This window comes from Ochotona princeps, chromosome 2, assembly GCF_030435755.1.
Source record: "Ochotona princeps isolate mOchPri1 chromosome 2, mOchPri1.hap1, whole genome shotgun sequence".
Lineage (NCBI taxonomy): Eukaryota > Metazoa > Chordata > Mammalia > Lagomorpha > Ochotonidae > Ochotona > Ochotona princeps.
In genome coordinates, this window is record NC_080833.1 from 43,342,516 (window position 1) to 43,363,354 (window position 20,839).

Here is a 20,839-nt window from a genome sequence, read left to right on the forward strand (position 1 = left end):
GGGACACCAACCGGCACCCATATGGGATGTTGGCACTTGCAATCAGAGGATTAACTTGTTCAGCCACTGTGCCAGTCCCATGAAGTGGGTGTTCTTCTCTTTTCTTTAGGTTGTAGGTGAGGAGACGGAGCCTAGGGAGATTAAGTGACCTGCACCAAGTGGCTGGTCTGAGCTCACTGCTGCTGAGAGCCAAGGCTGGCTGGTTACAGAGCCAGAGCTCGGGGATCCCAGGAAGCGGCCCTCACAGGGGAGCTTAGGGAGCAGAAATTGAGGCCCAGCTTTTCCACATGTGTCCATATACATGTGCACTGACTTTCACACACAGCCACCCTTGTCAGGGAAGGACCACAGGACATTTAACATGAAGAGAGAGACTGGCCCTCAGCCTCCAGCCTCTCTCCGAGCACTGGGTCGGGCTGCCCTCTGATAGCATAGAGATCTGATCCACAGGGTATTGCCACCTAGGTGGGCAGGTAGCCACCAGGATGCACAGGACTAGTCTTCAACAGCGCCATCGTGTGTCAGGAGCTGAAACAACAGCACTGGAGGAGTTTCCTACCCCCACCCTACCCCCACCCTACCCCCGTTTCTGTCCTGGACTGCTTTGGACAAAATCCTCAGGGTTCTTGGGTCAGTTCAAAAGGGTGAGGTCCCCCTGGAGGGATACTATTGACCTTGCTAATGGAGGCTGGGGGAGGGTGAGCAGTTACCTGGGAAAAGAAGTGGGGTGCCCTGACTTGGTGGCGCACTGCAATGAGTCCTGGAACAGGAAAGCAAGTGGGGATCCTATGCAGGAGAGTTCTTTGCACAGCAGAACAGCTCTGAGGTTAACAATAATCGCATCACCAAAACTGCATGCACATGAACGGCACACTATGGTGTACAAAGCTTTTGCTCATTCCCACTCCTGCTGGACTTCCTGCTACCCCTGTGGACACAACAGAACTGGGTGGGGGTGGGGGGAGTTGTCAATTCTGCGAGAGACAGACCTCACCAATGGTCCCTACAAGTCAGCAAGACCCCATCTCACCCGTATGGGAGAGTATCCAGCCAGCCAGCCTCCACCCACCCACCCACAGATGCCAGATACCTGGACTCTAGCCTGCCTGCTCACAACAGCATCAGGACCACGATGGCAATGACCATGAGGACTCCAGCCAGGATACAAAGGCCCAGAAAGACGATGTCACTGGTATCCTGGGTCACCACGGTCCCTGAGCCCTCGGGCACTTCCACTTCATCCCCAGGTAGCGCCTCCTGCAGGTGCTCTGCTGTGGCGGCATAGGGACCGAGCCAGTGGGAACCAGACAGCAGGTGGACGGCCGCCTCCTTGCGCCGCGGCTCACAGAGGACCTCGTACTGGTGTACATCCTCATGCCCAGCGGCTGAGAAGTCGATGTAGAGCACGCTCACGATGACAGCCGTGTTGTTCCTCCGCTGCGGGGCCACAGGGCACTGGCTGGCACCAGAAGGGTCCGGGACTGACCCCACAACCCTGGACACACTGCGGGATTTGGAGCCAATGGGACATGGCCCCAGGGAGGAGTCTGGGTTCCCCTCCTCGCTCTGCCTCTGACTCCATTTCCCAATGTGGAGGCCTACTGTCCTCATCTATGTAAGGGGCCTTCTTCTGCAAGTCAAAGGCAGACCAGCATCTGTTCGGGTTTCAAGGAACCAGGGTCAGTACAGTGGCACTGATGACAGCTCACAGGTAGCTGGTCTCAGCTCTCTGTGTTAAGTGAATTCCTATTTCTCACAACAGCTCGCTCTAATTAACACTCCCATTTTACAGATGAGGACACTGAGGCATAGAGGTTCACATAGCACACAGATCTGCCTACCTCTGTGTCTGAGCTGGTGGTTCTCATGCCTCACTCAAACCTAGCAACGAAGACCCTAAGGGGACTGTCTAGGGCCTACTGAGGTCCAGAAAGGCAGGACGTTGTCCTGAGCCAGGTCGAGAAGGTAAGTCTCTTGCCCCTCAGTTAGCAGGTTGCCCCTGGCATTGTGTGCTACTGCCTTCTGCAGTCTTCTTGCCCACTGAGGTGCCCTGCTGCTGAGTCCAGCCAGGACCACCCAGGGCTACATCAGTGAAGAGCCGCTGAGGAGGGAGACGTGGTGCATGGCTGGCTGTGCTCCCCGCCATGTGGGCATGAGACTGGGGTCTGGCCACAAACCTCCTTCCCTCTCCAGGGCACCCACCTTGCCCTTGTCCTGTGGGGGGGTCCTATTTGGGGGTGGCACTACTTGGGGGCGGGGGTTCGTAAAGCAGTGAACATCTGGGAGCCTGACGGGGGAGGGGGTCCCCAGTTAGGAGGTTTACGGAATCTCTTCCTGCTCTAGGCTTCCTCTGCCTCCCTGAGCCTCCCAGGCCTGTCTGCCTCCCTCTGCGGCCTCTGTGGATTTGAGGGGAGTGGTATGGGGTTCAGGCAAAGCAAGGCAGCCCCAGGGACAAGCCAAAAGTTAATGTGCACTACAATGAAGGGAGGGGAGAAGGGGGAAGGTACTGGAGGTTTTGATGAGAGAGGGACTGAAGGCTACCCGAATGTGGTGCTGTCGGCCAGAAAGTCACATTCCCGAGGGGTTAGAGGGGCTCAGGGGCTGGCACGCCTCTCCTACTGCCTTGTGCCCAAGGGTGTGGAACTTCCATCAGTTTATCAGGGAAGGCCCACAGAACATTTAACATGAAGAGAGACTGGCCCTCAGCCTCCAGCCTCTCTCCGAGCACTGGGTCGGGCTGCCCTCTGATAGCACAGAGATCTGATCCGCAGAGTATTGCCACCTAGGTGGGCAGGTAAGCCACCAAGATGCACAGGACTAGTCTTCAACAGCGCCATCGTGTGTCAGGAGCTGAAACAACAGCACTGGAGGAGTTTCTTCCCCCTTTCTCTGTTCCTGGAGTTGAGAGGTGGTGCTGGGGGAGGCGGTGGGAAGTTTGCCGGAAAGCACAGGATTTCTGCCAAGCCTGGTTGCACCCCCATAATCCAAGAAAGGGGTGTCGCTCCAACAGACATGGCTGTTCTCTCTCCCATCTACTAGACCTGTCCCTGTGAGGTTGCTCAGAGGGCCTGGGCCCCACACTTGATTCACCATATCTACACAAGGCAGGTAGAAAACATTGGTTTGGAGCTGCCTCGCACTGCCTCAGACTCCTGAAAACCCCTTTTGTTTGTGGAGTCCCAGTGGATTTGCAGAGTCACAGCAGAGCTTAGGGCTCCCCCGTTCTATATGGCAAGGGGTGAGGCACTCCCAGGAAGGAAGGTGATGGTAAAGAACCTGGCAGGGGCTTGGTTCATGTGGCTGGCGGAGCCCCCAGGGGTGGGGAGGGCTGAGCCGATGGGCAGGACCCCAGCCTTGTCTATTCAGCTTGGTTCTGTAGGGACCCTGAGCAAGTGTGTGACGGCAAAGCCAGGAGGGGCTGAGTGCTACAGCCGGGCCAGTGGCGTCATCGGAGTCAGAAGAAGCAGAATTCTCTGCCATGGCAGATGCCCTTGGTCAGTGGGGGTCAGATCTGCCCCTCCCTCATGCCCTGACCGCCTACCTGGGACTCAGTACCGCAGGTGTCAAAGCGGGCCTGGATCCTGAAGCTGTTGCCCACCTCCTGGGCAGCACAGTTGTGGCTGCCCAGATAGACCTTGGTGCGTTCCAGTGGGGCCAGCGCCTGCGCCGAGATGAGGATCTGGAAGTCTGTGCGGGAGCAGCTCACATTCATGGGCACCACTGGAACAGAGGGAGAGCGGGAGGCCTTGCGGCAGGTGCTTCATTCCATCACGCAGCAGTCATCCAGCGCTGGTCTACTAGGTGCAGGCTGTATTTATTCATTTTTTTAAAAAATTATTTATTTTTATTGCAAAGTCACATATATATAGAGGAGGAGATACAGGAAGATCTTTTGTCCGATGATTCACTCCCCAAGCAGCCGCAATGGCCAGAGCTGTGCCAATCTGAAGCCAGAAGCCACTTCCAGGTCTCCCACGCGGGTGCAGGGTCCCAAGGCTTTGGGCTGTCCTTGACTGTTTCTCAGGCCACAGACAGGGAGCTGGATAGGAAGCAGGGCTGCCAGGATTAGAACTGATTCCGGCACATGGAAGGCTAGACTTTAGCTGCCAGGCTACCGTGTTGGGTCCACAGGCTCTATTTAAAGGGCTACAGATACAGAAAGGGGGGAAATATCCAAACAACTGCCTTGGTGGATGAGCTGCTCTGGCCTAGGTGGGGGACAGGACCCCAGCGTGTGTGGAAGGAATGAAGGCCAGCTGCAGTGCTCAGAAAGATGATTAGGCTGGGGGTTTTGATCTGAAGTGTGGCATTTCCTTCCCCAACATCTGGCAGCCCCCTGCCCTCTCCCCTTCCCTCCTCCATGTCCCTGGGCACCCTCCCAACCAGGTCAGTGTGCAGGACTCCAAGTGCCTGTAGCTGTATGTGTGTGTACATGCATGATGTATGTGTGTGCACAGGGGCTCTAGGCATGGAGGAAGGCAGTGGCTGGCAGAGGAAAGAGGAAGAGGGCTGGCAGGCAGGGGCCTGGAACTCCCTTCCCCTATCCAGGAAATGGCTCAGACATATATTTCAGCCCCTGGTGTCTGGGCAGCTGGGGATTTATGGGCCCGCCGTCTCCTGCGATGATCTCGGTGGCGCTGAACTGTGTGTCACCCCTGATGGATGTTGTGGCTGCCCTCCCGCGGGCAGGGAGGGGGAGATTACCTACCGCCTGGGCTGCAGCCAGCCTCCACGCCAAGCCTGACCCAGACTCCCACAGCGCTGTGCAGAGGGAGGAGAGGTGGCGGCTCGGATCCTGTTCTGTGGCCCCATCTCCTGTCCCCACCCCACCTCAAATATGCGTTGGCATCCTCATTCACACGTGGGAAGACAAGAGGGAATGGGGTAGACCAGTGAGTCAGGGAAGAGTCTAAGAGTGGCTTGTGCCAGCCAGGCCCCCAACTCCCCTGCCCATGGCCAATCATTCAGAGGCCCAGGACTACTCAAGGTCAGGGGTACCCTAGCCAGTACTTTGCTGCCTGGGAGACTGCCACCGAGTTCTTGCCTCTCTCTCACCTGCTCTCTTATCTGCATGCTGAGGGACTGTGCCTGGCTGAGCAGAAGGCATCAAGGGCCTCTGGCCCAGGGGAGGGCACAGGGAAGACAGGAGAGACGGTGCACATACCTGTCTGCCACATCAAATCAAAGTGCTCAGGGATGGGAAAACAGCCACCCACCCACTGTGCCAGCCTCTTATGACTCAAGGCCTTGGGCGCCTGAGCCCACGTGGGAGACCCGGAAGAAGCTTCTGGCTCCCAGCTTTTGGATCAGCTCTGCTGTGGGTGTTGTGGCCATGTGGGGAGTGAACCATGGATGGAAGATCTTTCTGTCTCTCCTGCTCTCTGTAAAAATCTGCCATCCTTTTTTTTTTTTTAAGAAAGCATCACATCTCATGAAGGCTTCTGAGTGTGCTTCTATGGCTGGCTCCTCTCCTGCCCCTCTTCTTGCATTGAACATAGACACCAGGCAGCTGTGGCAGCCATGTTGCAACCATGAGGCTAAGAGAATCCATGAGATACCAACTGGGGAGCCTGTGTTGAGCCCCCAGGCTGATACAGCAGCTTCCAGCGCCAGACTTCCTGCTGTGTAAAGAAAGACCCAGCACCACTTGTTGAGCTAGTGTTTCCAAATGATACAAACAGGACTGGTAGCTATCGCCCCGGTGAGACCAACTGTTGGCTATGAACTGTCTTAGTCCTGGGTATCAGAGATCAGTTGTGGGGCAAGAGAGGCAAGAGGCCCACGACAGAAGGAACAGATGAGGAAGATGTGGAGTCCCAGGCTTGAGAACTGGAAAAGGAGGGAGCCATGACAGTGGAAATCCGGTTGTAGGGTGGGCCCTGGGAAGGGGTGTCCTGCTTGGATTCCGACTCCAGCCACCATGTGCACGTGGTGAGCTATCCCCGGGCCTGCCTGGAATCTGGGGCTGCTTCCTTTTCGGGGTGAGTACACCAAGGTGGGAAGTCTCCTTGACTGGGTAGGTCTGGGGCCCACCCACCGCCCTTATTGGGTGGTGAATGGGATTGGGGAGGGACGCGACCTTGGGCCTGGGGATTTAAACTTCCAGCAGCCGGGAGGCTGTTGGTGGGCCCCAGGAAGGGGTGTCCTGCTCGGATCCCGACTCCAGCCACCATGTGCAGTGGTGAGCTATCCCCAGGCAGCCAGTGCGCTATTTGGCGCCAGGCTCCGCCTGCTGGCCGCCCGGCCAGGGAGCTCTGGGGTATTGGTTGTCTGAATCGCTGCTTGGGTAGCTCCAGGTTGATCCCACTGTGCTTCTGGGATCTGAGTCAATCCTAAACATTCCCAATGGCAGTAACTCTTTCTTCGAAGAACTTGTAATCCTATAACAATGCTGAGTGGTGAACACCAGTCCATGCAAAAGCTAAGGCTCGGGGCTTGTCCAGCAGGATATCCTTTTACCTGACATGATGATGGATCAGGAGACTGGTCACATTAGCAGGGCCATAACATTAAATAGCACTCGAGAACCATATCCGGTGGTAGATTCTGTGTGGGATATGGAAAGTCTAGCCCCACTGGTAAGCCAAAGTTTGGATTAAGCTAGGTGTGACCAAAGAGCCTGCCATCAATCACAGGTAAAGGAACCCGCAGCAGTCTGGACTTGTCAAGGCAGCAGCACCCGAAAGTGCATCGTGAATAGGGTGTGGGGTGGGCCAGGCTGCAACATACACCAGCTCACATAAGGCCAAATGGAAGGCCAGACTGCGCGGGACACTGGCCTAAAACCCATTGGCATGTATGAGAATTGGGCCTGGGAGTTGATCAAGTGGAGGAACTTGGGAAACTCTCCTGGGGAGTCATAGCTCCCGCTGGTAAACATGTGGTCCAGACCTGGGGGTCGGACAAGCTGGGCAAAGTAGCTCCAACAGTTGGCTAATGTATAAATTGGTAATGGAATGAGATGTACTGGGCAGGACTAAGCAAACCTTAGCCTACAAGTGAAACTAGAAACCAGGATGGAGCACAAGTCATACCGAGCTAGGCTCTTGCACCTACTGGTCTACGTGAGTCAAGTACGCTAAGCCACAGTGTCTAAGGCAGAGGCCAGGACAAGTGAGGGACTGAGACAAGCTGAGTCAGAGCAGCCACTGTCATGCGCGTGATCTATGGCTGGGAACAGGCCTGGTTGGGGAGCTAAGGGGACACCCTAACTGGGTTGAGGTTCCCACCAAGGGGCGCATGTGCTGGAATGGGGGCTGTGTTCTAACCAGGAAACAGTTGTAGTCACCCGAGGCACTAGTGTGGACTGGGATTGGATGCAGCAGGCCAGGTCAGACTCCAACACCGTCTGGTGTTCTGGAGAACCAGGATGGATGTGGGACTGACTAGGCTAGGTCTCAACCCCCTACTGAGCCATATGTGAGCTGTAGGTGAGGTGGGTATGGACGAGCCATGGCTGGGCTGAAACATCCAACAACAAGAACCAGAATGGGTTGAAAGCCAGCCAAGAAAAGCCACTATTCCTGCTAGGACAGGAGGTGAACTGAGTAGGGCTGGCTCATGGACCCCCTGGTATGCGCAAAATCTGGCATTGGGAAGGGTTCTGATGGAGGAGCCTGGGCAACTCTTCTGGCAGGACACAATCCCTGCAAGTAAGCACAAGAAGCATGATAGGAAACAGCCCAGAATAGGCCATGGAAAGTTTCCCACTGGCATACATTTGGCATGGGTTGGGGGCAGACCAGGCTGAATTAGTACATGTCATCCATCCACTGGCAATTCCGGACACCAGAACAGAGTGTGGGTCGAGCCAGGTTTGGTCACGACAAAACCCAGTGCACAATATGGAATGCCAGGGTGAGGTTGCCTGTACTGGATGTGACCGCAGCACCCAACCAGCACATGTGAGAACCAGGAAGGGAGGGGGCAGAGCCGGCAGGAGGATTAAGGGGCTGGTCCCCTCACCGGACAGCTACTCCCACTGGAGATCGTGGGCTGGGATGTTGGCAGACCAGACTAAGCAGGGCTACAACACCTGTGTGCCTTATGTGGACTAGATCAGGGAAAAGCCAGGCTGGGCGGATTATTCCTACTGGTGCAAGCATAAATCAGAGTGGGTGAGGGTTGCTTGGGCTTAACCACAGCATCAGCTGGTAGGAGCTGGCACTGGGGGCTAATTCTGTCAAGTCAAACCACAGAAACACGTGGAGAGTGCATAATCTGGAAGTGAGAGAGACCTGGGAGGGAAATAGTGGGTTCCCCCCTCTTGGGTTACTACTCCCACGGAAGGGCATGAAAACTAGGTTGGGGGCTGGGGTGACTAGACAGAGAGGCACTCAACAACACCCATGGGGGCTGGATAGTGGAGCTGGTTAGATGGAACTAAGCTTTAATATCCACTGACAAGTATGAGAGCCAAATGGGATGTGGGACAGACTGGACTAGTCTGCTACACATACAGGCAAACCAGGGTAGGGGGCGAGCCTGGTGGGGGTTATTGTGGGTCGCTCCCACTAGGCTGCAACTCTCACTGGTTGATGTGAGGACCAAGTACGTGCTGGGCAGAACCAGGCTGGACTGTAACACCCATTGGTTCCAGTGCAAGTCGGGACTGAAAACAGAACCAACCCAGCAATTGCAACCACCAGCTGCTCATGGAGATGGACTGTGCCGGGCCCTGTGCTTGCTAGAACATACAAGAATCTGGTCTGGGAATACCTCAAAGTTTCTGTGGGGATCTCCTCAATCGAAATGCTGGGCTCATAACCCTAGCCAAGAAAAGACAGAAGACAGAACAAGTCAATCAACCACCTCAGCTATATGTTGGCAGCGAAATACTGGGCAAATGAAGACTCTGTCTATCAGTGGATTCTTCAATGACCTCACTGAGCTGGGAGTGGTGAAAATGGCAGCGATTCATAACTGGTGAACTATTAAAACCACTTGAGCAAGGATCTCAGAGCATGCCCCACACCCGGGACTTGGGGAGGGTGGGAAACTGGGTGGGCCTTCTCCCTCAATATCCCCCTCTACCTCAGATACAAGTAGGAAACAATATGGACATAATAGTCTTACCCACTTCCCTATAGCCCCTGAACCTTTTTACCATAACTAACTATGTAAAGATTGCCAACAATATAATTAAAAAATAAAATAAAAAAAAAAAAAGAAATCCGGTTGTGGTCTCCAAGGTCCCAGGCACTTGCATTGGCATGGCCAACTGGAGAAGGGACCGGAAAAGGGACCGTGTGTGGATCACAATAGGCTGATAGGATGGAGGGAGCTCAGATTGGCTCCCTCTTTCCCCCACCCCCATCCTCCCTCCCAGGCCCCCACTGACCTCCGATGTAGGCCACAGCAAAGCCCCTGCGGGCGGTGCTACGGTCCGTGTGCAGCAGGAGCAGGAGCTGGTTGTGGCTGGAGGTGATGGGCGGTGGCAGATGGTGACCACACCAACTCCCAATCAGGGGAGCCTCCTCATTGGCCCCATCGAAGGCTGCCAGATGGTCAAAGTCACAGGTCCGGGTCAGACTGTTGGGTTCTTCCAAATCCAGGTCCAGGAAGAACACCTTGACCCGGTAGCCATGAGGCAGGCGGATGGTCCAGTGGCACCGGATGTTGTTGGGGTAGGAGCTGGGGTACTGCGGGCTAGAGAAGTTGCCCCGCACGGCCACAAACACCTCCTGGCACTCTCCTGATGTTGGGGGGATGCAGGGGGAGGAGAAGGCAGCGAGGGTGAGGAGGATGCCCTGGCCAACCAGCTGCCACACTCTATCCTCCATGTATGCACATGCAGTTCCTTTTGCTGGAGCACCCTTCCTTCCTTCCGCCTCCGGCCCACTCCCTCCAAGCACTCCTCAATTCCCTGCTGCTCCAGGAAATCACCCATGATTCTTCCTGTTAGCACAGATTATAACAGTTCATCATCGTCTGCCTCTTTACATACCTGCCCCACTAGCCCATACATTCCCCATGGGTTTGTTCATTTATTCCTTTGCACTTGCATTAATTCAGAGGTGGCATTACCTGCCTCTGCTCTTGGCATTGGCTAGGCAGGGGAGGCTGGGCTAGTTCATCACAGGCAGGCAGAGAGATGCAGAAAGCCCGAGATCCTCGGGGTGCAGGAAACTGTGCCAGGCAGATGGGAGCTGATGTGCACACAGGCAGGGCCAGGCACCGAGCCCCACAGCCCCATCCCACCTACCTGAGAAGTAGTAAGCTTTGAAACCACGGCCTCCAATGTTGAAGTCAGACTTGAAGACCACTTGTAACTCATGGCCCAGCGACACCAGCGTGGGGGGCCTGGCGTTACCGCAGTAGTGGTGCCCATGGACAGGGCCAGGCCCCCCTAGGATAGCCACGTAGTCATAGGTGCAGTCCTCGCTACCCTCCACCTGGAAGTCCTCAAAGGCCAGCTTGACGGTGGCAGGACCAGCAGCCCGGATCACCCAGTGGCACTCCACGCTGTTGGGGTAGTTGTTGGGGTACTCAGGGCTGGTAAGGACTCCTGACAGGCCTGTCAGGACACCACCACACACATCTGTAAAGAGAGCCACGTGAGCTGACCTTGGTGTCCCTATCAATTTCTTCCCCCAGGAACCAAACCCTTCCCCCTTGGCCAGGAACTGCATGCATCTAGCCCACCCATGGTACCTGGGCCACCCAGAGAGCCCTTGTGCCATGTTCTTCCCACCCCCTGCACCCCATTGCACAGCTTAAAGATTAGGGGTGCAGGGAAGGAACTCAGGGATTTAAGTGGGAGACTGGGGTGTCCGGCTGGAGAGGAAAGATGGCACACAGGGACAGAGAGGTGTGGTCAAGGCAGCCGCTGAACCCCTCGCACAGCTGGACCCTGTGCTTGGCAGAAAGCACCCCGATGACAACCCCAGGTGTCAGGAAGTGAGGTGTTTACTCACCACCATCAAGAGTCCCAGGCAAGAATGAGATGGGGGTGGGATGGTGACCTGCTGGGACGTCAGGAAATGTCCTCAGAGACTGGTGGACACAGGAGCATGGAGGAGTGGCAAAACCCAAGGGAAGGGCAGGGCCTGGAGTGTGGCTGCCTGACTGGGAACTGGGCAAGTGGACTTGAACCCAGACAGACTCCCCTGAGATGCTCACCATACTTGGCACCTAGCCAGTGGGACACAGAGGCAGAGGAGTGTGAGCAAACGGCCCTGACAGACAAGGAAACCACGTCTCTGAGAAAAGATTGGATGAAGTAGAGGTCCAAGCATTAGCAGCCCCTCGGTTCTGCCTTTCACAAGCTGTGTGATCCTGGAACAGCAGCCCAGCCTCTCTGAGCTTCATTGGGGTATTAGAATCCTAAGGAGACAGTATGGTGGAATAGTGTGTAAAACTATTGCCTGAGATGCCAGCATCCTATATGGGAGCCAGTTTGAGTCCTGGCTGCTCCACTTCTGACGTTCCTTGCTGATGTGCCTGGAAAAGGAGTATATGATGGGCCCAAATTCTTGAGGCCCTGCACCCGCATGCGAGACTGGGAGAGGCTCTGTGTTTCTTCCTGCTTCTCTTCTGGTTAGTGCTGATCGTATAGTCATTTGGGGAGTGAACCAGCAAATGGAAAATCTTTCTCTCTGTAATTCTGCCTTTCAACAGAAGAAAGAATGAAGCCTGCCCACAGCCTGGCTCTCTGGTCTTAGACGCATGTGCTCTACCATGCTGGCTTGGGAACTGAGTGATGTACCATGTGGTAGGCACTGACAAGCATCAGCACTCGCTGGGGATGGCCAGCAGGTATGCCTTTCTGGAGACCAAACACTTTGCCCTGGAGCTACTGTCACCACCACGCCACATGTGACCAGGGCACTGCCCTGAAGGTCTAAGGGCTCAATTTCCTGGAGTTGTGCCCCCAGCTGTGTGACCTTGGAAAGGCATATACCTTCTCTGATCTCAGCTTTTTTTTTTTTTTTTTTACAGATTTATTTGTTTTTATTGCAAAGTCAGATATACAAAGAGGAGGAGAGACAGAGAGGAAGATCTTTCGTGCACTGATTCACTCCCCAAGGGGCCGCAACAGCTGAATCTAGGCTGATCAGAAGCCAGGAGCCAGGAGCCAGGAGCTTCTCCTTGGGTCTCCCACCCTGGTGCAAGGTCCCAAGGCTTTGGGCCATTCTCAACTGCTTTCCCAAGCCGCAAACAGGGAGCTGGATGGGAAGTGGGGCTACCAGGATTAGAACTGGTGTCCATATGGGATCCTGGTGCGTGCAAGCGAGAACTTTAGTCACTAGGCTACCGTGCTGGGCCATGATCTCACCTTTGTAGTCAGTGACATGAAAGGGCATGTCTAGACAGTGAGGCCCTTCCTGGGTCCCTGGGCCCATTGCAGACACCAGGTGCACACTGAAGTTGGATTCATGTTGTGTTTAATGCAACTCAAAGACGGCTCCCTCAGGGGAGGGCACTGTGGCTCAGTAAGCTAAGATGCCACATGGGATGTCCCATATCAGAGTGCCCATCTAAGTCCTGGCTCCTCCACTTCTAATCCAAGTCCTGTAAGAAATACCTAGGAAGGCAGCGAATGATGGCCCAAGAACACGGGGTCCTGCCACTCACGTGGGAGATTCAGATAGATTTCTGGGTTTCTGGCTTCTTCCTGACCCAGTCCTAGCTATTTGAGGACTGAACCAGTAGGTGAAAAACCTGTCTTCTCTCTCTGTCACTGTATTTCAAATAAAAGATTATTCTTTTAAAAAAAAAGGGAAAAAGAAACACCCACACTTTAAAAATCGTAACATGTAAAAAGTCAACTTTGACCTGTGTTTTCCATGACTGACATATTGTAAGTAAATGTTAAAAGTATCAACTTATTAAATAAACCCTGTGCCACTGAAGCAGCCCTTTACTTCTTTGTAGAAGAGGGATTAACAGGCAGTTCCAACTGACGAGAGGCTATTCTGATTTATAAAGATGTTGGAAAACACAGCTAATAGCCTGATGCCTAACCTGCAAATGGAAGGATCTGGAATTGCAAAGCTCTGAGCAGACCAGCCTGTGAGCCTGAACACTGCAGGGGATGAGTGTCTCCCCATTCTCCCCGAGGACCCTGCAGCAGCTGCTTGTGCAATAGACAGACCTGAAGACGGCCATGACTTTGACCTTGGAAGGCGGGAGGAAGACGGGGTGGGAGCCCAGAAGCCTGCAGTCTAGGAGGCTGAGTTAAGGAGAGAGGTGGGTAGGGCCAGGCTGAGGGGCAGGGGTTCAGCCTGGTGGAAGCAGACCCACCCTGCTGCTGCTGAAGCCCTGGGAAGGGAGCCCCATGCCCTTGGAAGAGGGAGGCTGCAGGTGGCAGCAGCATAACGGCCGTGGTGTCATGTGCTGTCGCCTGATGCCTTGAGAGGGTGAGAAGGACAGGGATGAGCAACCTGGTTAGCCCCATTCTGAGCACAGGGGGATATTGTGCTGCAGGAAGGAAGGAGGCATCGGGCATCCCACGAAGGTAGAATCCAAGGTTACAAACGTGGCCGCCTGTGACGAAGCAGTGGTTGTCGTCCCACAAACAGTGCCCGCAAGCAGGGACACCTGGGCTCAGAGCAACCTACCTGCCTCATACAGAACTCCTCTCTCCTGGTCTCACCTAAACCCCCACCTCCACCTGCACCCAGAGGCGGCCTCTCCACCACCAAGTCCCTGCTGACCTTTCTGGTAGTGTGCGGAGAATCCGCGACTGGCCACGTGCTTGTCTGAGTGGAAGATGATGTACATGATGTGCCAGGAGGAGGTGAAGGGTGGTGGGGGCACCTGGCCACAGAACCTTCCCAGAAGGTTGCCCTGGTCTCCCGAGGCCCCGTTGTAGATTTCCAGGAAGTCAAAGCCGCAGGTGTCATGGTACTCCAGGTCAAAGGCGTGGAAAGTGAGCAGCACAGATGAGCCCTCGGCCACCACGATCAGCCAGCTGCACTCCGTGTTGTAGGGGTACAGCCTAGGGAAGTTGGGGCTGGAGAAGTTTCCAGAAGGTGCTGAGAGCACACCTCCGCACTTGACACCTGCAATCAGAGAGAAAGCAGCTGTGGTCTCTGGAATGTATGGCCTGGATATGGGCTCGGTTGCAAGTCTGGGTATCCAGGGTACAATGCGGGGGTCCACGTTAGGACTCTAACGGCATTTACCTGTTCTCCAAATGTTTCTCAAGCATTTTTGCATTCATTCAATAAACACTGAGCACCAGCACTATGCAAAACAGGCAGAAACACCTGCACTTGTATAGTAGACACTCTACATGGAAAAGACTGGGTAAGTGACCTAGACACGGAATACGTGACATAGAGGTGAGGGAAAAAAACAAGCAAGAAACGAGGTGCTGGGGACAAGCTCCTAATGTACATAAATACTACAATATTCCAGCTCAGGACCTGCACTGGGGAATTCAAAAGCTAATAATAATAACCGCCATCCCCCACAAGTGCAGTCTATATACCATATTAAAAGTACATTCTTAGAGGCCCATATACACTTATATTTTTAAAAGGAAACAATGGGAGGAAACTTATAACAATAATTTTCTGTCAAGAGAAGCAGTGCCAAAAGGGAGGAGACAGCCAGAGTACTTAGCTAGATCTCCTCAAATGACATTTGTTTCCAGGCTGTGGCTCAGCATATTGGGCCTCTACCTGTAGTGCCAACATTCCAAACGGGCATCAGTTCCAGTCCCAGCTACTCCAGTTCTGATCCAGCTCCCTGTTAATGTGCTGAGAAAACAGCAAGTCCTTGGTCTCTGCTATCCATATGGAAGACCTGGAAGAAGCTTCTGGCTTCAACCTTGCCCAGTTCCGGCCATTGCAGGCATCTGGGAGGTAAACCAGCAGATGGAAGCCCTCTCTCATGCTCCCTTTCTCTCTTTCTTTCTGGTCTCTCCCTCCCTTCCTCTTTTGTCTATATCTGCCTTTCAGATAAATAAACTTTTGGGGGGCTGGCACCGTGGCTCAACAGGCTAATCCTCCACCTATGCAGGAACTAAGCAGAGTCTATCTGGACATCTGGTCAAGCTATCCAGCAAAGATGCTGTCATGGTCTGCCAGGAATGTGTCAGAAAGCACAGGCACTTGATGCCTCAAGCTCCCATGGGTGAGCATTGAAAGAAGAGTGCCTAGGGCCTGGCGCAGTGGCCTAGCGGCTAAAGTTCTCACCTTGAATGCACCGGGATCCCATATGGGTGCTGGTTCTAATCCCGGCAGCTCCGCTTCCCATACAGCTTCCTGCTTGTGGCCTGGGGTAGCCCAAAGCTATGGGACCCTGCACCCATGTAGGAGACCTGGAAGAGGCTCCTGGCTCCTAGCTTCAGATTGGCTCAGCTCCAGTCATTGCGGTTACTTGGGGAGTGAATCATCAGACAGAAAATCTTCCTCTTTGTCTCTTCTCCTCTCTGTATATCTGACTTTGCAATAAAAAAATCTTTTTTTTTTCTTTAAAGAAGAGTTCCTAATGACTGCAGTGCATGCAGACTCAGGAGCTTGGAGTGAAGCTCGAAAGAGCTTTCCAGAAAATGTGCTACTTCCATTAGTGCACTTTTTTGAAAACCAATCAGCAGAAAGGGAAGAGAGTTAGGTATCTACTGTTCCTCCCCTGGAAGGAGTGGCTTTGGAGGTCAGCAGCTAGACAGGGAGGGGAGAACACGCTCTGCATAAGACTACAGAAAGATTAGCTACCTTAGAAGCCATTCCTTTGCAGGCCTGAATGGAATAGTCATGGTATGGGTGAAATGAGATGAGGGTTAAGACCTAGACAGCTACGCAAGCAGGTGTTGCCTATAGAATATTTTCACTTCTACTAAAGACCATGAATTGAGTATTGGATAAAACTAAAGAATTCCCATCCCATTGAGATGGTGCTGTGGTTATATTGGTTTTACAGCTTTGCCTGTTAGGTACCTATACTGATACGTTTATTTTTTAATATATTTTTTATAATCTTCTACAGTTGATTAGGATACAAAGACACAAGGACTACAGGAAAGTGGGTAAGATCATTGTTTCCACACTAATATCATCATTTTCCCCCTGTATCTGGGGTAAAGGGGAGAAACAAAGGGAGAAGGCCTTCCCAGCCCCCTACCCATCCCAGGTCCCCAGTGTGGGGCATGCTCCGAGGGTCCTGCTCAAGCAGTTTTGATAGTTCAACAGTTATGAATCGCTGCCAATCTCACCATTCCAAGCACGATGAGGTTGCTGAAGAATACACTGATTGACATAGTCTCTTCATGGTTGGGTTCTGAGACCAGCAGTTCAGTTGGAGGGATCTCCAAAAAAACATCATCTGAGGTGATCCCAGACCTGATTCTTGTGTGTGCTTGCCAGTACAGGGTCCGGTACCATCCATTGTCCCAATCAGCTTATGTACATGTTGGTCGTTGTAATTGCTGGGTCAGTCTGTTTCCAGTCCTGTCTTCCAAGTGAACCAATGGTTTTGCAGTCCAGCCCGAACATGCCCACTTCATACTCGGCCCTCATGCAAACTAGTGGGAGCTGCAGCCTAGTTGGAGCGACTCCCCATAACCCTCACCAGGCCTGCCCCCTACCCTGATTCCCATGCTTGCCAGTATGTACCGCAGGCTTCTTCGGTCTGTCCCACATCCCATTCAGCTCTCATACATATCAATGGGCGTTGAAGCCTAGTTCAACCCAACCAGCCTGACTGTCCAGCCCATGCACATACTGTTGGTTGCCTTTCTGTCTAGCCACCCCATTCCCTGTCCTGCTGTTCCCTGCCCTCCAGTAGGAGTGGTAACCCAAGAGGGAGGAGCCCATGATTTCCCTTCTAGGCCACTCCCACTCCTGGATTATGCACTCTCCAGGTGGTTCTGCAGTGTAACTTGACATAGTTAGCCCCCAGTGCCAGCCTCTGCCAGCTGATGCTGCAGCTAAGCCCAACCAACCCTCACCCACTCTAATTTTTGCTTGCACAAGTAGGAAGAGTTAGCCCAGCCTGGCTTTACCCTGATCTAGCTCACACAAGGCCCACAGGTGTTGTAGCCCTGCCTAGTCTGGTGTGCCCCCATCCCAACTCATGCTCTCCAGTGGGAGTAACTGTCTAGCAGGGTGGCCCCCCCCACAATCCCCCTGCCGGCTTTCCCCCGCTCCCTCCCTGGTTCTCACGTGTGCTGTTTGGGTGCTGCGCAGCCACATCTGGTATGTCTCACCTCACCTTGGCATTCTGTAATGTGCACTGGTTTGTGTCACGATCGAACCTGGCCTGACCCACACTCTGCTCTGGTGCTCGGATTTGCCAGTGGGTGATGTGAACTGGTTCAGCCTGGTCTGCTATCTACATATTTCAAATGTATGTCAGTGGGAAACTTCCCATGGCCTGGTCTGGGTTGCTCCCTATTATGGTTCTTGGGCTCACCTGCAGGGACTGTGTCCTGCCAGAGGAGTTGCCCAAGCTCCTCCATCAGAACCTCTCCCAATGCCAGATTTCGTGCATACCAGTGGGTCCATGGGCCAGCCCTACTTAGACACGCTCCTGTACTAGCAGGAACAGTGGCTTTTCCTTGATGACCTTCAATCATCCAGTCATCTGTTTCATTCAGTCCTACCAAGGCTCGTCCATACCCAGAAATGACACACATGGCTCACTAGGGGCAGTAACCCAGCCTAGTCAGTCCTACAGCTACCCAGGTTCTCCAGAGCACCAGATGGTGCTGGCCCGGTTAGGTGCACCCAGTCCTAGTCCACACTTGTGCCAAGGGAGATTGCAGCCATATCCAGACCAGAATGCAGCCCCCACTCTGGCCCCCGCACTCACCAGTGGGAACCCCAACCCAGCAAGGGTGTACTCTCACAGCTCCCCAACTGAGCCTATTCCCAGCCCTAGATTATGCATATGCCAGTGGTTGCTCTGACCCAGTTGACTTAGCCCCTCACCAGTCTCAGCCTTTGCCTTCGATGCTGTGGCCTAGTATCCCTGGCTTATGCAGACCAGTTGGTGTAACAGCCTAGTTTGGCATGAGCTGTGCTTCATTCTGATTTCTGTTCTGTGTTGCCACCTGCAGTACCTCATCCCATATGGGCACCAGTTTGAGTCCTGGTTGCTCCACTTCCAATGCAGTTCCCTGCTAATGGCCTGGGAAGGCAGCAGAAGGTGGCCTGAGTCCTTGGGTCCCTGTACCCATATGGGAGACACAGGAGAAGCTCCTGTCTCCTGGCTTTGGCCTGGCCCAGCTGCCTCTGTTGTGGCCACTTGGGAGTGAAAGCAGCTGGTAGAAGATATCTCTGCCTCTCTCGCCCTCCCTTTCTAACACTGCCTTCCAAATAAATTTTTAAAAAATTCATGGAGGCAGTCTTATTTAAGTGGAGAATGAGGAGGGCTAGGCAGTTAGAGAGAATCAAGGGAAAGAAACAGCAGATGAAGGTCCAGAGGTGCCGTCATTGTATGAACCCCACCCCCAGCCTCAGGCATACACCTGTGGAATGGGTCGATGAGCCATCCTCACTGGATGACTGCGAGCCCTGATGTGGTGAAGGCTGGGCAAAGTGGTCTTAGCAGCTCCCTGCCTGGCCCTGGGGGCAGCCCAGGGAAGGAATAATGTCTGGCTTTGGTGGCAAGAGGGTACAGGGACAGTGTCTAATGCCTGTCCCTGTATTGCCATCAGGCACGCCCATGGTCAGGAAAAGGTACAATTGCTGTAGACCAGGCACTGGCACATGCACCTGGAGGCCTTTGTCTACCAGGGCCCATTCAGGCCTTCTGCCCCTAGTCCCTGTATCACCCAGGCCTGCAAAGTAGGAACAGCCAGACAGCTCCTCCTACTACCCAGGAATGGGCCACATGCGGGCGTGCCCACCAGTGACCAAGCAATTGGCAAGGCACATTTCCTGCTGTGTCCCTGCTGCAGACTGAGTGGAATGAGACACTCAGGACTATTGGCGGAGCCCCCCCCCCCCAGGCACACACACCCCTTGCAGAAAGGAAAATCAAACCAGCCCAAAGTCCCCCAAGGGACATGTGGTACAGGAGAACGGTCCAGAGAGCCCCTGGAGGGAGCATCACAGGCTGATGGAGGGATGTGGAAGGCTGCATGGAGAAAGTGGCATTTACTCTGAGCTTGAAGGATGAGCCTGATGTGCTCTGTGGAAAGGGGAAGAGACTTCCCAGGTGGGATGGGGGTGGGCAGAGAGGCCTTCCCTTCATCCTTGGTAAGCCCCCAGCCTTGGTCACAGGTCATCAGGAGTCCTCAGCTTTCTCATCTGTAAAATGGAAGTCTAAGAACTACTCGATGGTTGGTTTTAAAGATGAAATGCAATCATGCAGATAAAGCATCCCGCACATAGCAGGTGCTCCACCGTTTTCTGCCATCCCAGATGCAAACACATCCTCTACTCAGGGGATTGCCCCTCTAAGAGCCTCCTGAAGCCCCTTGAGACCCAGTTGCCACCTGCTCATGTCTCACCCCCACACCCCTGATTCCTAGCCATGCCCGGAGTGCCTACCTTTCATGCCATGGACCCTGGGGCCTAGGCTCATCAGGGTGACTGCCAGCAGCAGGCAGGATCCCAGTCTTGCCAGCATCTCTTTGCCAAGGAGCTCCCCACACAATGGGGGCCACAGAGCTTGAGTGGGCTGAGATCCGAGGGTCCGGAGCAAGGGAAAGAGAGGTGAGGCTGAGAGGGCCCCAGAGTTAATGGCACAGTGAATAATTCATTGGTCCCTCGAATTAGTAAGCCGATGCCCAGGTGCTTCCTCGGCTGCACACTAAGGTGACGGATCTAGTGTCAGCAGGTTGACACGTTCTGAGATCCGTACTGGCCATCCTGCCTGCAGAAGGGGACCAGCAAGGCAATGGAAGAGCATCAGGTGGTGGAGAAAGGGCACATGTTTGGAAGTCAGGCAAGTGTCTGGGGTCAGGCCCAGGTCAGGCTGTGCCTTGCCAGGGGACCTTGCACAAGTCGTTATTTCCCTGGGCCCAGTCTTCTTATCTGTTCGATGGAGCCATTCAATCCTGCCAGCAAGGCCGAACCCATGCTGGAGCACCCAGGAGGAGCTTGCCACTGGTCTCTCCATCTCCGAGTCCTGAGCAGTGTGAGAACAGCCTGAAATGAGTGGGACCCAAAGGGTATGAGGGTTTAGACCAAAAGGAGTGAGAAGGAGACTGCTGCCGACAGCTGATGAGGGCCAAGTCTTTGAACAAGCAGAATTGCAGTGTGCAGTTCTGAGGTGGTGACGACTCTGGGCCACAGCGCAGGTCTGTACTGAGATCGGTACTGGCCATTGTGAGACCTTAAGCATTCACAATTCAATGGATGGTTGAAGCTTGTGTGCTGGGCCCTCGGCCAGGAGCAGGGGTTGCTGAAAGACCCTTGGAGGCTCAATTTCTTGCAGAAAATAGCATCTTTCTTTACCTTTGTGTGTCTTCCGGTTTGACTCAGTTCCACTCAGAGAATGTGCTAGGCATCTGGACTTCGAGAGGAAGTGTGGCCTGGTGCTGTCCTCCCAGCAAGGAGCTGAACTCTGGCCTCTGATGGACGAATGGCTGAATCCTGGCTAGACTAATACTTTGGCTGGAGGAGCTTGGGAAAGGGACCTACTCTCTGATGCTCCCTGGGTTGTGAGAGAGGGCTGGTGGCTGGAACCCTGGTATGTAGCGAGGTTAGCCAAGATACTGGTATGGGAAGTTCCAGCAGGCATCTATGGGATCCTGGGCAGTTTACATTTACCCTGGAGGAGACCCACTTCCACCTGCCAGGCTGCACCTGTTGCCTCTGGCCCCTCCTCTGGGAGGGGAGTCTCAGGGAACCCCTCAGCTGCCTTCAGGGGGAGGCCATCTGATTGGCTGGCCTGTGGGCTTGGTTGACAGGAAAGAAAGGTTGGGGTGTTCCCAGGGGTT

General features: G+C 54.0%; 1 protein-coding gene across 1 annotated transcript; it reads right to left on the reverse strand.

The window, feature by feature from the left end:
• Window positions 1-625: 625 nt before the first annotated feature.
• CDCP2 (CUB domain containing protein 2) lies at window positions 626-19,870 on the reverse strand. The gene is made up of 6 exons (XM_036494639.2): window positions 19,446-19,870; window positions 13,659-14,006; window positions 10,205-10,540; window positions 9,341-9,694; window positions 3,542-3,720; window positions 626-1,437 (listed from the first exon to the last, which is right to left on the reverse strand). Exons 1-6 carry the CDS (start codon window positions 19,522-19,524, stop codon window positions 1,111-1,113), a joined length of 1,623 nt encoding a protein of 540 aa, XP_036350532.2. The 5' UTR covers window positions 19,525-19,870; the 3' UTR covers window positions 626-1,110.
• Between the last annotated feature and the right edge of the window lie 969 nt (window positions 19,871-20,839).